Consider the following 14,120-nt stretch of genomic DNA (forward strand, 5'->3'; position numbering starts at 1 on the left):
TAATACTACCACCACCATGCTTGACCGTAGGGATGATGTTCCTGGGATTAAAGGCCTCACCTTTTCTCCTCCAAACATATTGCTGAGTATTGTGGCCAAACAGCTCCATTTTTGTTTCATCTGACATCACATGGACAAAGATAAGACCTTCTGGAGGAAAGTTCTCTGGTCAGATGAAAAAAAAATGGAGCTGTTTGGTCACAATACCCAGCAATATGTTAGGAGGAGAAAAGGTTTGATTGATTGATTGAGACTTTTATTAGGACTAGAGCCTGCAATGCCTCAGAGTGGAAATCTCTCCAGAGAGTGGTGAGGACGGCGGAAAAGATCATCACGACTCCTCTTCCTCCTATCCAGGAGATCGCAAAAAGCCGCTGCCTGACCAGGGCTCAGAAAATCTGCAAAGACTCCTCCGACCCCACCAAGGACTGTTTTCACTGCTGGACTCTAGAAAGAGGTTCCGCAGCCTCCGAAGCAGAACCTCCAGGTTCTGTAACAGCTTCTTCCCTCAGGCCGTAAGACTCTTGAACGCATCATAATTAAATTATCCCCTCAACTCCCCCCAAAATGGATTAACTCGCTGGAATAAAAAAGACAATATAAACGTGGACGCATGTGAAAAAGTGCAATATATTTATCTGTACAGTAATCTATTTATTTATTTATATATATTAGATATATTTATTTATTTTGTATATATATTATATATATTATTTATATATATTTATTTATTTATACATGCACCTTATTGCTTTTTTATCCTGCACTACCATGTGCTTATGTAACGAAATTTCGTTCTTATCTGTGCTGTAAAGTTCAAATTTGAATGACAATCAAAAGGAAGTCTAGTCTAGTTTAGTCTAGTAGATTGCACAGTACAGTACATATTCCGTACAATTGACCACTAAATGGTAACACCCGAATAAGTTTTTCAACTTGTTTAAGTCGGGGTCCACGTTAATCAATTCATGGTAAAAGGTGAGGCCTTTAATCCCAAGAACACCACACCTACCGTCAAGCATGGTGGTGGTAGTATTATGCTCTGGGCCTGTTTTGCTGCCAATGGAACTGGTGCTTTTCACAGAGTAAATGGGACAATGAAAAAGGAGGATTACCTCCAAATTCTTCAGGACAACCTAAAATCGTCAGCCCGGAGGTTGGGTCTTGGGCGCAGTTGGGTGTTCCAACAGGACAATGACCCCAAACACACGTCAAAAGTGGTAAAGGAATGGCTAAATCAGGCTACAATTAATTAAGGTTTTAAAATGGCCTTCCCAAAAGTCCTGACTTAAACGTGTGGACAATGCTGAAGAAACAAATCTATGTCAGAAAACCAACAAATTTAGTGAAATTGCACTAATTTCGTCAAGAGGAGTGGTCAAAAGTTCAACCAAAAGCTTGCCAGAAGCTTGTGGATGGCTACCAAAAGCGCCTTATTGCAGTGAAACTTGCCAAGGGACATGTAAGCAAATATTAACATTGCTGTATGTATACTTTTGACCCAGCAGATTTGGTCACATTTTCAGTAGACCCATAATAAATTCATAAAAGAACCAAATTTCATTAATGTTTTTTGTGACCAACAAGTATGTGCTCCAATCACTCTATCACAAAAAATAAGACTTGTAGAAATGATTAGAAACTCAAGACAGCCATGATATTATGTTCTTTACAAGTGTATGTAAACTTTGACCACGACTGTATGTGTAACTCTTTCACAAATAATACTTTCAAGGAAATACCATGTTTAATAGTTAATTCAAGAGTAATTTTTTTGAAGACATAAAGCACTTTTCTGCACCATTCTACTGCATTTCCAGCTCGCCTTGTTAGACACCAGCTGTGAACATGTGACACCAGCCGTCATGTGGAGCCCGTAAAACCAAACTACTGAGTTTTCCAAACAGTTCCTGCTGACATACAGGAACTTTGATGTCAAAGAATGGAATATCTGACCGGGTAAAGACTGATTCCCCGAATATAAATAGCAACATTATCTGACATAGTACCTGCGTGTTGTTCAGTAAAACAGTGAAAACATGTCACGTAGCGTACCAGAACCAAGGCGGTGACATTGACGGGGTCTCCCACCCTCTCCACGACCAGCCGGACCACAGCTGTGCTGCTCTCGTTGACGACAAAGTCCGTTTGCCCCGAGAACCGAAGAGTGGCTGACTCGGATGTTGTGCCAGAGATGGACAGAGCCAGAACCAACCCGGCAAACTGGAGGATAGTGGGCATTCCTACGAAAAAATTCAAATAAAGAACATTTTCCAAATTAAAGACAAGCATTCCATTCCAGGAGTTCATTTAGTAGCTCCAACCTTTAAGTAACCTTCCAGGTATGGTTTATAAATGGAACCTCTTTCAAATGGAGATCCCACAATATAGTCTCATCAGAGCCGTAATCGTTGCTCTGGCATTTATTCAACAAAGCATTCTGTAATTAAATAAATAGATGCATGACAATATCAGTGCCTCGTGTGATGGTAAGATACAGGTACAACAATTGCTTTCAACTAGGGCTGGGCGATATATCGATATACTCGATATATCGCGGGTTTGTCTCTGTGCGATATAGAAAATGACTATATCGTGATATTCGAGTATACGTTCTCACGCAGTTGCTTTTAGCTGCAGGCATTACACTACAGGCTCTTCCCACTCTTTTTTGTCTGTCCTTCTCACAGACAGACAAGCGCACCTTCTTACATACGTCACATACTGTCACGTCATACGTCATACGTCACATATGTATACGCCCTCGCGGAGCAGAGAGGTAGCAGTATGGGTAACATTAGCTGTGATGCTAGCAGAGTGGTGCGAGCGGTAATACGAGAGAAAGAAGGTGCGAATCTGGTAACAAATGAAGGAATAATTAATTCCCAAGAAAAACAACAGGGGGTCCATCGTCTGGCGGTGGTTTGGCTTCAAGTGGGAATATGTCGAACAGACAACCGTAGGTTGTCAAGTCTGGGGAAAAAGCATTGCTACAAAAAGTAGCATTACTGCTAATATGTAGCATCATTTGAAAAGTCACCTGCTAGAGAATGAAGAGTGCTTACTCCACATGTCAACATCTCCGTTCGGTGCCACACGCCCACACCATCAAAACAACTCCAGATCAACACCGTATGAAAAAAAATGTCAACAACAAAAGGAGATAACGTCCGCAGGATTGAGACTTTCATTAGTAGATTGGATAGGAACCTACCACATAGCGAAGGACGTACACAATTTGATTTCCTATTATGCAGCTAATTTTTATTTGACAGTTATTGAAATATCTTGTGTGACATCATGCACAAAAGTGCACTTTATTTGTTTTAAACTATTGTAGTGGCGTTCTGTACAAAAAGTGCACTTTAATTTAGTGTTGTTTTGATATGTCATCTTAGTGACATCATGCACAAAAGTGCACTAATAGCTTGTTTTAAAATGACTGACAATTTTGCAATTTCTGTTTTGAAATGACATGAATGTTTGTGCCACTGCTTAATAACTGTTTAATAAATACACTTTTGGTAAATTGACTTAGTTGTAATTTCCCTCTCTGCATGGAAGTTTAAAAGTAGCATATATTAATGCAGTATGAACACAAATGTTTTAATGTAGACACATAGAATCATCATACTGCTGTGATTATATGCATCAAGTGTTCATTCAAGGCTAAGGCAAAATATCGAGATATATATCGTGTATCGTGATATGTCCTAAAGATATCGAGATATTAAAAAAAGGCCATATCGCCCAGCTCTACTTTCAACACATCAGGGTGGGAGAATTGATTCTGCGGTCCCAGCACATGGGCAACATCCCGTCTCTGATACCATGTTCACCAGTCCAACAGAAAAAAACCTCATGACAAAGGAAACATTGGAAATAACTGAACGCATTTCAACAAGTAGATACTTAATATGATATGAATGCTGAAAAGCCAAACTGAAATGCCAACAGTTAGCACACGAGCCAGATATTGTCAAGTAACAAAATATACGACTCTATGGAGCACACCTACAAAATGAGCTAAAAAAGCTAGCATGCTAACTTTTTGACTCAGGGGCGACATTGGGTTAAAGGAATTTGGCAGGGGTATGAGCTATCTATTTGTGTTTGTAAAATACATACATATACACACATACATACATATACATACATATATACATACATATATACATACATACATACATACATATATACAGTATATAAATATATATATACATACATACATACACATACATATATACATGTATAGGGACGGCGTGGCGCAGTGGGAGAGTGGCCGTGCGCAACCCGAGGGTCGCTGGTTCAATCCCCACCTAGTACCAACCTCGTCATGTCCGTTGTGTCCTGAGCAAGACACTTCACCCTAGCTCTTGATGGGTGCTGGTTAGCGCCTTGCATGGCAGCTCCCTCCATCAGTGTGTGAATGTGTGTGTAAATGGGTAAATGTGGAAGTAGTGTCAAAGCGCTTTGAGTACCTTGAAGGTAGAAAAGCGCTATACAAGTACAACCCATTTATCATTATTATTTATTTATATATTTATACGCATACACACACACACATGTATATATATATATATATATATATATATATATATATATATATATATATATATATATATATATATATATATATATATAAATATACGCCACACTGTGAATCCACACCAAACAAGAATGACAAACACATTTCGGGAGAACATCCGCACCGTAACACAACATAAACACAACAGAACAAATACCCAGAACCCTTTGCAACACTAACTCTTCCGGGACGCTACAAAATACACCCCCCGCTACCACCAAACCCCGCCCCCCCACCCCCACACACACACCTTGTAGCGTCCCGGAAGAGTTAGTGCTGCAAAGGATTCTGGGTATTTGTTCTGTTGTGTTTATGTTGGGTTACGGTGCGGATGTTCTCCCGAAATGTGTTTGTCATTCTTGTTTAGTGTGGGTTCACAGTGTGTCGCATATTTCTAACAGTGTTAAAGTGTCATAGTCATGAAAGTAAGGAAAACGCATTGAATGAGGAGAAGGTGTGTCCAAACTTTTGGCCTGTACTGTATATATATTTTTTTTACTTGGGACATCCCGCGGGCTAGAATGTGAACGCTGGCGGGTCGGATACGGCCCACGGGTTGAGTTTGGGGACCCCTAAGGTGCTGGCAAAAATAGCTAAAAAAATAAAGCTAGCAAGCTAACATTGGCATGCTAGCAATTGACTAAGGAACATTTTGACTTTGCAATAATTTGTATCGGTTGAAAATGTAAAAGTAGTAACGCTTTTTAATAGAGAATAAGTGTTCTGGATAGGTGGGAAAACCGTGAATTTTTCATACTTAGAAAATAGCCTAAATATCCTAAATAAGTGGAATGTTGTGCTAGAAGTAGTCAAAAGAAAAGAGGCGGAAACAGTTGTAAGTGAAAATTTGTCATTTCCGGGTAAAACGGGGATTTTTAGAATTTGAAAAATTGTTGTTTGGATGTCCGGCATGGGTGGGAAGTGTTAACGTGGACATATGTGGGAATTTTGGAACATGGGATAATTGAAAAAAAAAAAGTGGTAACATGCGTGTCATGAATGAGTCAAACATTTTGAAAGTGGAATGGTTTGAATCAGATACAAAATGTGGGAGAAGAAGAAACAATTGAGCACAATAATAATTAGACTAATTTGTATGTGAATGCTTTCACACAACAATAAAACCAGGCTCAGATAACAATAAAAGGACACTACCGTATTTTTAGGATTATAAAGCGCATTTAAAATCCTTTCATTTTCTCAAAAATCGACAGTGCGCCTTATATCCCGGTGCGCCTAATGTATTTATTATTTCTAATTGTGCTTACCGACCTCAAAGCAATTTTATTTGGTACATTGTGTAATGATAAGTGTGACCAGTAGATGGGGTCACATATAAGAGATACTGCTGCCTGACGCCTATTCAATAAATGACGCTAGCAAGTACAAGTAAGCAAGCAAGCCCAAAACAACATTTTTCATTGAGAATATAGAACATTACACATGACGCTCAAAAATTCGTCAAAATGTTTTAGTACGACTTTGGTAAGCTACGAAGTCGCACGACCTGATGCATTGTCGGCGCATTACGGCTACCGTAGTCAGACGTACTGTGCTTCAACATACGGGTATTGTTATGGTGTGTGTATAAGGACCCCAAAATTAATCTATAATGAGACATATTATCTGGAGATTTGTTTCGACCAATTATGCAAAACCAACTTTTCTTAACTTTTGGTTCCTGCTGTTGTGTAGTTCAGTGTTTTTCAACCTTTTTTGAGCCAAGGTAAATTTTTTGCGCTGAAAAAATCCAGAGGCACACCACCAGCAGTAATCATTAAAAAACAAAACTCAGTTGACAGTAAAAAGTCGTCGATGCAATTGTTGGATATGACTTTAAACCATAACCAAGCATGCATCAATATAGCTCTTGTCTCAAAGTAGGTGTACTGTCACGACCTTTCACATCACGCCCTGACTTATTTGGAGTTTTTTCCTGTTTTCCTGTGTGGTGTTTTAGTTCTTGTCTTGCGCGCCTATTTTGGTGGCTTTTTCTCTTTTTTTTTGGTATTTTCCTGTAGAAGTTTCATGTCTTCCTTCGAGCAATATTTCCCTACTTTGTTTTAGCAATCGTGAATACTTCAGTTGTTTTTATCCTTCTTTGTGGGGACATTGTTGATTTTCATGTCATGTTCGGATGTACATTGTGGACGCCGTCTCTGCTCCACAGTAAGTCTTTGCTGTCGTCCAGCATTCTGTTTTTGTTTACTTTGTAGCCAGTTCAGTTTTAGTTTCATTCTGCGTAGCCTTCCCTAAGCTTCAATGCATTTTCTTAGGGGCACTCACCTTTTGTTTATTTGTGGTTTATGCATCAGATAGCTTTTTACCTGCACGCTGCCTCCTGCTGTTTCCGACATCTACAAAGCAATTAGCTACTGGCTGCCACCTACTGATATGGAAGAATATTACACGGTTACTCTGCCAAGCTCTAGACAGCACCGACACATAATTTGCAAACTATAATTACTGGTTTGCAAAAAATATCTTTAACCTAAATAGGTGAAATTAGATAATCTCCCACCGCACACCAGACTGTATCAGACTAGTGGTTGAAAAACACTGGTGTAGTCATCCGGCACATTTTGTATGACAATAGACCTGCTCTTCGGCATTAATATAACCCAGTGCGCCCTATGTTCCGAAAAATACTGTAGTTACATTGAATATATTGTCAGAATACATCATAGAAACATTTAAAGATGATGATCGCTGAGCCTATATAATGATTGTTGATTGAGCGGTTACATAAAGAGGGTTTGTTATTTCCTGTGTGTGTTAAAACTAATTCTCCATGAGAGAAATTACACATTGTGCAGAAAAGAGCAACCACATGTACAAACAGGCTGGCCAGCTGGTCATGGTGGTATAACAACCTGGTAAAGTCCCATAATTCAACCAGCTGTTATCCTCATGCTGTCATGGGCATGGCTGTTCATGCCATTTCTCTTAACCACACAAATTCTGCCCGTCTAGCCAAAGGAAATGTAACCGAATCAGTAGTTTTACTTATTGAGCACAAAGTTTCATCTTCCTCCGCCAACATTTTCTTGCTCTTGCACTCTAATTATATAGAATAATCCTGGAGCTGGATGGAGCCACACAGACAGTTGTCATGGTTAACACAACACAACGACACAGCGTGACTAGCGGGGTGGAGCCAGTGGAGGAGATAGCGGCCACTGCCCTCAAACTCCATGCCACCCGAGTCTTTCATTCATAATGTGCACTATGTTGTCTTGGCACGGGTATGAACATGCTCTTTAAAGGCCTACTGAAATGCGATTTTCTTATTTAAACGGGGATAGCAGGTCCATTATATGTGTCATACTTGATCATTTCGCGATATTGCCATATTTTTGCTGAAAGGATTTAGTAGAGAACATCGACCATAAAGATTGCAACTTTTGGCCGCTGAAAAAAAAGCCTTGCCTGTACCGGAGGTAGCAGACGAATAGCGTGACGTCACAGGTTGTGGAGCTCCTCACATTTGCACATTGTTTACAATCATGGCCACCAGCAATGAAAGCGATTCGGACCGAGAAAGCGACGATTTCCCCATTAATTTGAGCAAGGATGAAAGATTTGTGGATGAGGAAAGTGAGAGTGAAGGACTAGAGGGCAGTGGGAGCGATTCAGATAGGGAAGATGCTGTGAGAGGCGGGTGGCACCTGATATTCAGCTGGGAATGACTAAAACAGTAAATAAACACAAGACATATATATACTCTATTAGCCACAACACAACCAGGCTTATATTAAATATGCCACAAATTAATCCCGCATAACAAACACCTCCCCCCTCCCGTCCATATAACCCGCCAATACAACTCAAACACCTGCACAACACACTCAATCCTACAGCCCAAAGTACCGTTCACCTCCCCAAAGTTCATACAGCACATATATTTCCCCAAAGTCCCCAAAGTTACGTACGTGACATGCACATAGCGGCACTCACGTACGGGCAAGCAATCAAATGTTTGGAAGCCGCAGCTGCATGCGTACTCACGGTACCGTGTCTGCGTATCCAACTCAAAGTCCTCCTGGTCAGAGTCTCTGTTGTCCCAGTTCTCCACAGGCCAATGGTAAAGCTTGACTGTCATCTTTCGGGAATGTAAACAATGAAACACCGGCTGTGTTGACACTAGTCAGGGGGTGCATTCTACGGCGGGGGTGCTTTATCCGGCAAAACACCTTCCGCAATACACCGCTTCCCACCTACAGCTTTCTTCTTTGCTGTCTCCATTGTTCATTGAACAAATTGCAAAAGATTCACCAATACAGATGTCCAGAATACTGTGGAATTTTGCGATGAAAACAGACGACTTAATAGCTGGCCACCATGCTGTCCCAAAATGTCCTCTACAATCCGTGACGTCACGCGCAGGCGTCATCATACCGAGACGCTTTCAGCAGGATATTTCGCGCGAAATTTAAAATTGCACTTTAGTAAGCTAACAATTGTATATTGTATAACACATGCCAACGTATTGGCATGTGTTGCAACGTTAATATTTCATCATTGATATATAAACTATCAGACTGCGTGGTCGGTAGTAGTGGGTTTCAGTAGGCCTTCAAGAACAAGTTTGAAAAAGAGCATGGAGAAGTTGGATGCGGGGGAATGTTGTCATACTGTAAGATCGGTTGATGAGCAGCACGATTGCAGTTTTAGTCAGGTAACACTTGTTTATTAATTGATTTGGCCTCTAAGTCTATGGATATTAATGTTTGTATTTGGAAAGTGGGCAGGGGAATCCAATCAAAAAAGGATTTAAAGTCGGTGGGTGGCGAGGGACACAGGGTTTAGGCTTAGGGGGAAGAGAAGCGAGTGTGTTGCAGGACAAAGGGAGGTTGGGTCTGAATAAATCCTGTAGTTCATGCAATTAAATTCCAGTTATTTTGTGCAACTCCTGGGGTTGTCACAATGTTCCTCAGAGATTCTTTACATAACTTTAGTTATCTTTGCACGTATTGTATATGGACATTTAACTACGGTACTTTTACTTCATCTTTAGATAAACAAATATTTTCAAGAGGGTGCTTTGAGCTCAATGCAATTGTTTTGTTAAGTTGAATAATGCTGAGGCAGCATTATTCACAGAGGGAGAGGTGTTAAACGGAGGGGAGGCCTGCGTGGTTACAGCATAACTTCCCATAACGTACACTATATTGCCAAAAGTATTTGTCCGCCCATCCAAATGATCAGAATCAGGTGTCCTAATCACTTGGCCCGGCCACAGGTGTATACAATCAAGCACTTAGGCATGGAGACTGTTTCTACAAACATTTGTGAAAGAATGGGCCGCTCTCGGGAGCTCAGTCATTTCCAGCGTGGAACTGTCATAGGATGCCACCTGTGCAACAAATCCAGTCGTGAAATGTCCTCGCTCCTAAATATTCCAAAGTCAACGGTCGGCTTTATTATAAAAAAAATGGAAGAGTTTGGGAACAACAGCAACTCAGGTAGGGCTCGTAAACTGATGGATAGGGGTCAGCGGATGCTGAAGCGCATAGTGCAAAGACTTTCTGCACAGTCAGTTGTTACAGAGCTCCAAACTTCAAGTGACCTTCCAATTATCCCACGTACAGTACGCAGAGAGCTTCATGGAATGGGTTTCCATGGCCGAACAGCTGCATCTAAGCCAGTGGTTCTTAACCTTGTTGGAGGTACCGAACCCCACCAGTTTCATATGCGCATTCACCGAACCCTTCTTTAGTGAAAAATAAAATGTTTTTTTTTTTCAAATTCAAGACAAAGTTATATGTTTTTGGTAACACTTTAGTATGGGGAACATATTCTAAGTAACAAAGACTTAATTTAGAGTTTTTTGGACACTAGGGGAACATATTCTAAGTAACAAAGACTTAATTTAGAGTTTTTTGGTTAGGGTTAGAGGGTTAGGGCCAGGGTTAGAGGGTTAATAATGACTAGTTAAGAGCCAATATGTAACTAATTTGCATGTTAATAAGCAACTAATTAATGGTGAATATGTTCCCCAAACTAAAGTGTTACCATGTTTTTTTACTGGTGCACAAAATGAACCGTGCATGAACATCACCTTGTTCAAACAACAAAACCAACAGTGCATAAACTCACAACAAATTACACACCTGCAAATCAGTCTGACTTCTGCTGTTGCCGTATCCGTAATACGCTGATAGGGAGAAGTTTTTATTTACACGATGAGTCGTTTTTTTTTGATTGATTGAGACTTTTATTAGTAGGTTGCACAGTGAAGTACATATTCCGTACAATTGACCACTAAATGGTAACACCCGAATAAGTTTTTCAACTTGTTTAAGTCGGGGTCCACTTAAAATGATTCATGATACAGACATATATTATCATATATACTATCATCATAATACAGTCATCACACAAGATAATCATCAGGGTGTATACATTGAATTATTTACATTATTTACAATTTGGGGTGTGGAGGGGAGGAGGATTAAGTTGGGTTGTTATTATCAGTCATCAACAATTGAGAACAGAGAAATGGATATTGAAACAGTGTAGGTCTGACTTGGTAGGATATGTACAGCAAGTAGTGGACATAGAGAGAGAGAGATAGAGAGAGAGAGAGATCAGAATGCATAAGAAAAATATCTGCATTTGATTGTTTACATTTGATTATTAACAATCCGGGGAGAGTGTTAGTTTAGGGTTGAAGTTGCCTGGAGGTGTACTTTTATTGCGGTTTTGAAGGAGGATAGAGATGCCGTTTCTTTTATACCTGTTGGGAGCGCATTCCACATTGATGTGGCATAGAAAGAGAATGAGTTAAGACCTTTGTTAGATCGGAATCTGGGTTTAACGTGGTTAGTGTAGCTCCCCCTGGTGTTGTGGTTATGGCGGTCATTTACGTTAAGGAAGTAGTTTGACATGTACTTCGGTATCAGGGAGGTGTAGCGGATTTTATAGACTAGGCTCAGTGCAAGTTGTTTTACTCTGTCCTCCACCCTGAGCCAGCCCACTTTGGAGAAGTGGGTAGGAGTGAGATCTGATCTGGGGTAGAGGTCTAGAAGTAACCTGACTAGCATATTCTGGGATGTTTGGAGTTTAGTTTTGAGGGTTTTGGAGGTGCTAGGGTACCAGCAGGTGCATGTGTAATCGAAAAAGTGTTGAACGAGAGTTCCCGCTAGAATCCTCATGGTGCTTTTGTTGACCAGAGAGGAGATTCTATAGAGAAATCTCGCTCGTTGGTTGACCTTTTTGATTATCAAATGTGTTGACCTCCGCCGAACCCCTGAGCCCGACTCACCGAACCCCTAGGGTTCGATCGAACCCAGGTTAAGAACCACTGATCTAAGCCATACATCACCAAGTCCAATGCAAAGCGTGGGATGCAGTGGTGTAAAGCACGTCACCACTGGACTCTAGAGCAGTGGAGACGTGTTCTCTGGAGTGATGAATCACGCTTTTCCATCTGGCAATCTGATGGACGAGTCTGGGTTTGGAGGTTGCCAGGAGAACGGTACATTTCGGACTGCATTGTGCCGAGTGTGACATTTGGTGGAGGAGGAATTATGGTGTGGGGTTGTTTTTCAGGAATTAGGCTTGGCCCCTTAGTTCCAGTGAAAGTTAAAGTTAAAAAAGTTAAAGTAGCAATGATTGTCACACACACACTAGGTGTGGTGAGATTATCCTCTGCATCACCCTCACCCCCTGGGAGGTGAGAGGAGCAGTGAGCAGCAGTGTTAGCTGCGCCCGGGAATCATTTTGGTGATTTAACCCCCAATTCCAACCCTTGATGCTGAGTACCTAGCAGGGAGGTAATGGGTCCCATTTTTATAGTCTGTGGTATGAACTCACAACCTACCGATCTCAGGGCTGACACTGAGTAGTAGCCACTGAAAGGAACTTTGAATGCTCCAGGATACCAAAACATTTTGGACAATTCCATCCTCCCAACCTTGTGGGAACAGTTTGGAGCAGGCCCCTTCCTCTTCCAACATGACTGTGCACCAGTGCACAAAGCAAGGTCCATAAAGACATGGATGACTGAGTCTGGTGTGAATGAACTTGACTGGCCTGCACAGAGTCCTGACCTGAACCCGATAGAACACCTTTGGGATGAATTAGAACGGAGACTGAGAGCCAGGCCTTCGCGACCAACATCAGTATGTGACCTCACCAATGCGCTTTAGGAAGAACGGTCGAAAATTCCTATAAACACACTCTGCAACCTTGTGGACAGCCTTCCCAGAAGAGTTTAAGCTGTAATAGCTGCAAAAGGTGGACCGACATCATATCGAACCCTATGGGTTAGGAATGGGATGGCACGTCAAGTTCATATGTCAGTCAAGGCAGGTGGCCAAATACTTTTGGCAATATAGTGTATGTGTGTTGTCATCTTTAGACAGCAAACTCTATTGTACTCCGTTTGACCTTATCTGTTTCAAGACAAAATTAATTAACCATTTCACAATCAAGATACCAGCCTAACAATTACCACTTTGTCTCCGCTGTCTGTCTTATATCTAGTAAAGAAAATATCTTATATATCCTGGTATCAAAGAGTCGTGGATCCCATGAGCTAAACTCCAAAACACCTCGTCTCAGAAATGAATGATGGTCCCTTTTGGTCCTATCCATTGACCAAGAATATCACCCTTTAAAGTGCCTAATAGAGAGCAGATGTTGTGTGAATGGCACAGGTCTGTTTTATAATTGGCGGGCTATTTTTGTTCTGGTGTTTTCTGATGTGCCAACCGTGACCCCAGGGGTTACCAGCAGACCAAGGATCTGTCTGTCAAGAAGCAGGCAGCATGGAGCGCTTGGCGCAGACCTCTGACACTGATATAGCTGCACCACAGAGCGATGTTATATCCATGCACACACATGCACATGAAGCCACGGCTTTACCCAGCCGCGCTGCCACAGACAGAATGTGTATCCAAAAAATATCAAGGTTTTAGGCATGAAAAACACAGCTGGTGATTGGCCCGGGCACAAATGCATAAAAACACCCTGTCCATCACTAAAAATTCAAAGCAAATGAAATGTACTGCAAGGGCCAGAAATATCAGTCCAAGCCAAAAACAGCACAACTAAAAAGAGTTCACAGTGTGAACATTCACATTTTATTGTTTCTATTGACTTATACTGGGATCTCACTTAGATGACTCATTATTATCTTTAATCTCGTTATACACTATTTCCAGGAACACACACACGGTGTGTATGTAATATGTAATGTTGCCTTCTCTGGGGTGCAGAATATAGCAACCATCTATAATGGAAGACACTTGTCCAATTAGGTTTTAATTAAATCCTATATAAAGAAAAGTATCTTCACTGTTTATTTTCCCGACTGAATACAATAGGAGCTCTTTTTTTCCTTTTTGATTATGGAAAATTGGACCTGCAGAAACATCTTACAATGCTGTAATACGAAAGCCCAGACAGCAGTTGGTAAAGAAGCAAAATAACTAAAATAACTTTTATTGTGACGTACTAACAAATGCACCTGTTTTCTTCAGTTTTTGCACAAGACCATTACCAGAGTTTGCATGATCTCTTTCCA

General features: G+C 41.0%; 1 protein-coding gene across 1 annotated transcript in view; it reads right to left on the reverse strand.

The window, feature by feature from the left end:
• The window catches only part of adgrv1 (adhesion G protein-coupled receptor V1), a 513,902-nt gene that overhangs the window by 470,833 nt on the left and 28,949 nt on the right, over positions 1-14,120 (reverse strand). The window contains exon 2 of the mRNA XM_061980535.1: positions 2,056-2,243. Within this exon, the coding sequence (XP_061836519.1) occupies positions 2,056-2,241 (186 nt within the window). The 5' untranslated portion in view covers positions 2,242-2,243. The remainder of the gene's footprint in view (positions 1-2,055; positions 2,244-14,120) is intronic.

This window comes from Nerophis lumbriciformis, linkage group LG20 (genome assembly GCF_033978685.3).
Source record: "Nerophis lumbriciformis linkage group LG20, RoL_Nlum_v2.1, whole genome shotgun sequence".
Taxonomy (NCBI): Eukaryota; Metazoa; Chordata; class Actinopteri; order Syngnathiformes; family Syngnathidae; genus Nerophis; species Nerophis lumbriciformis.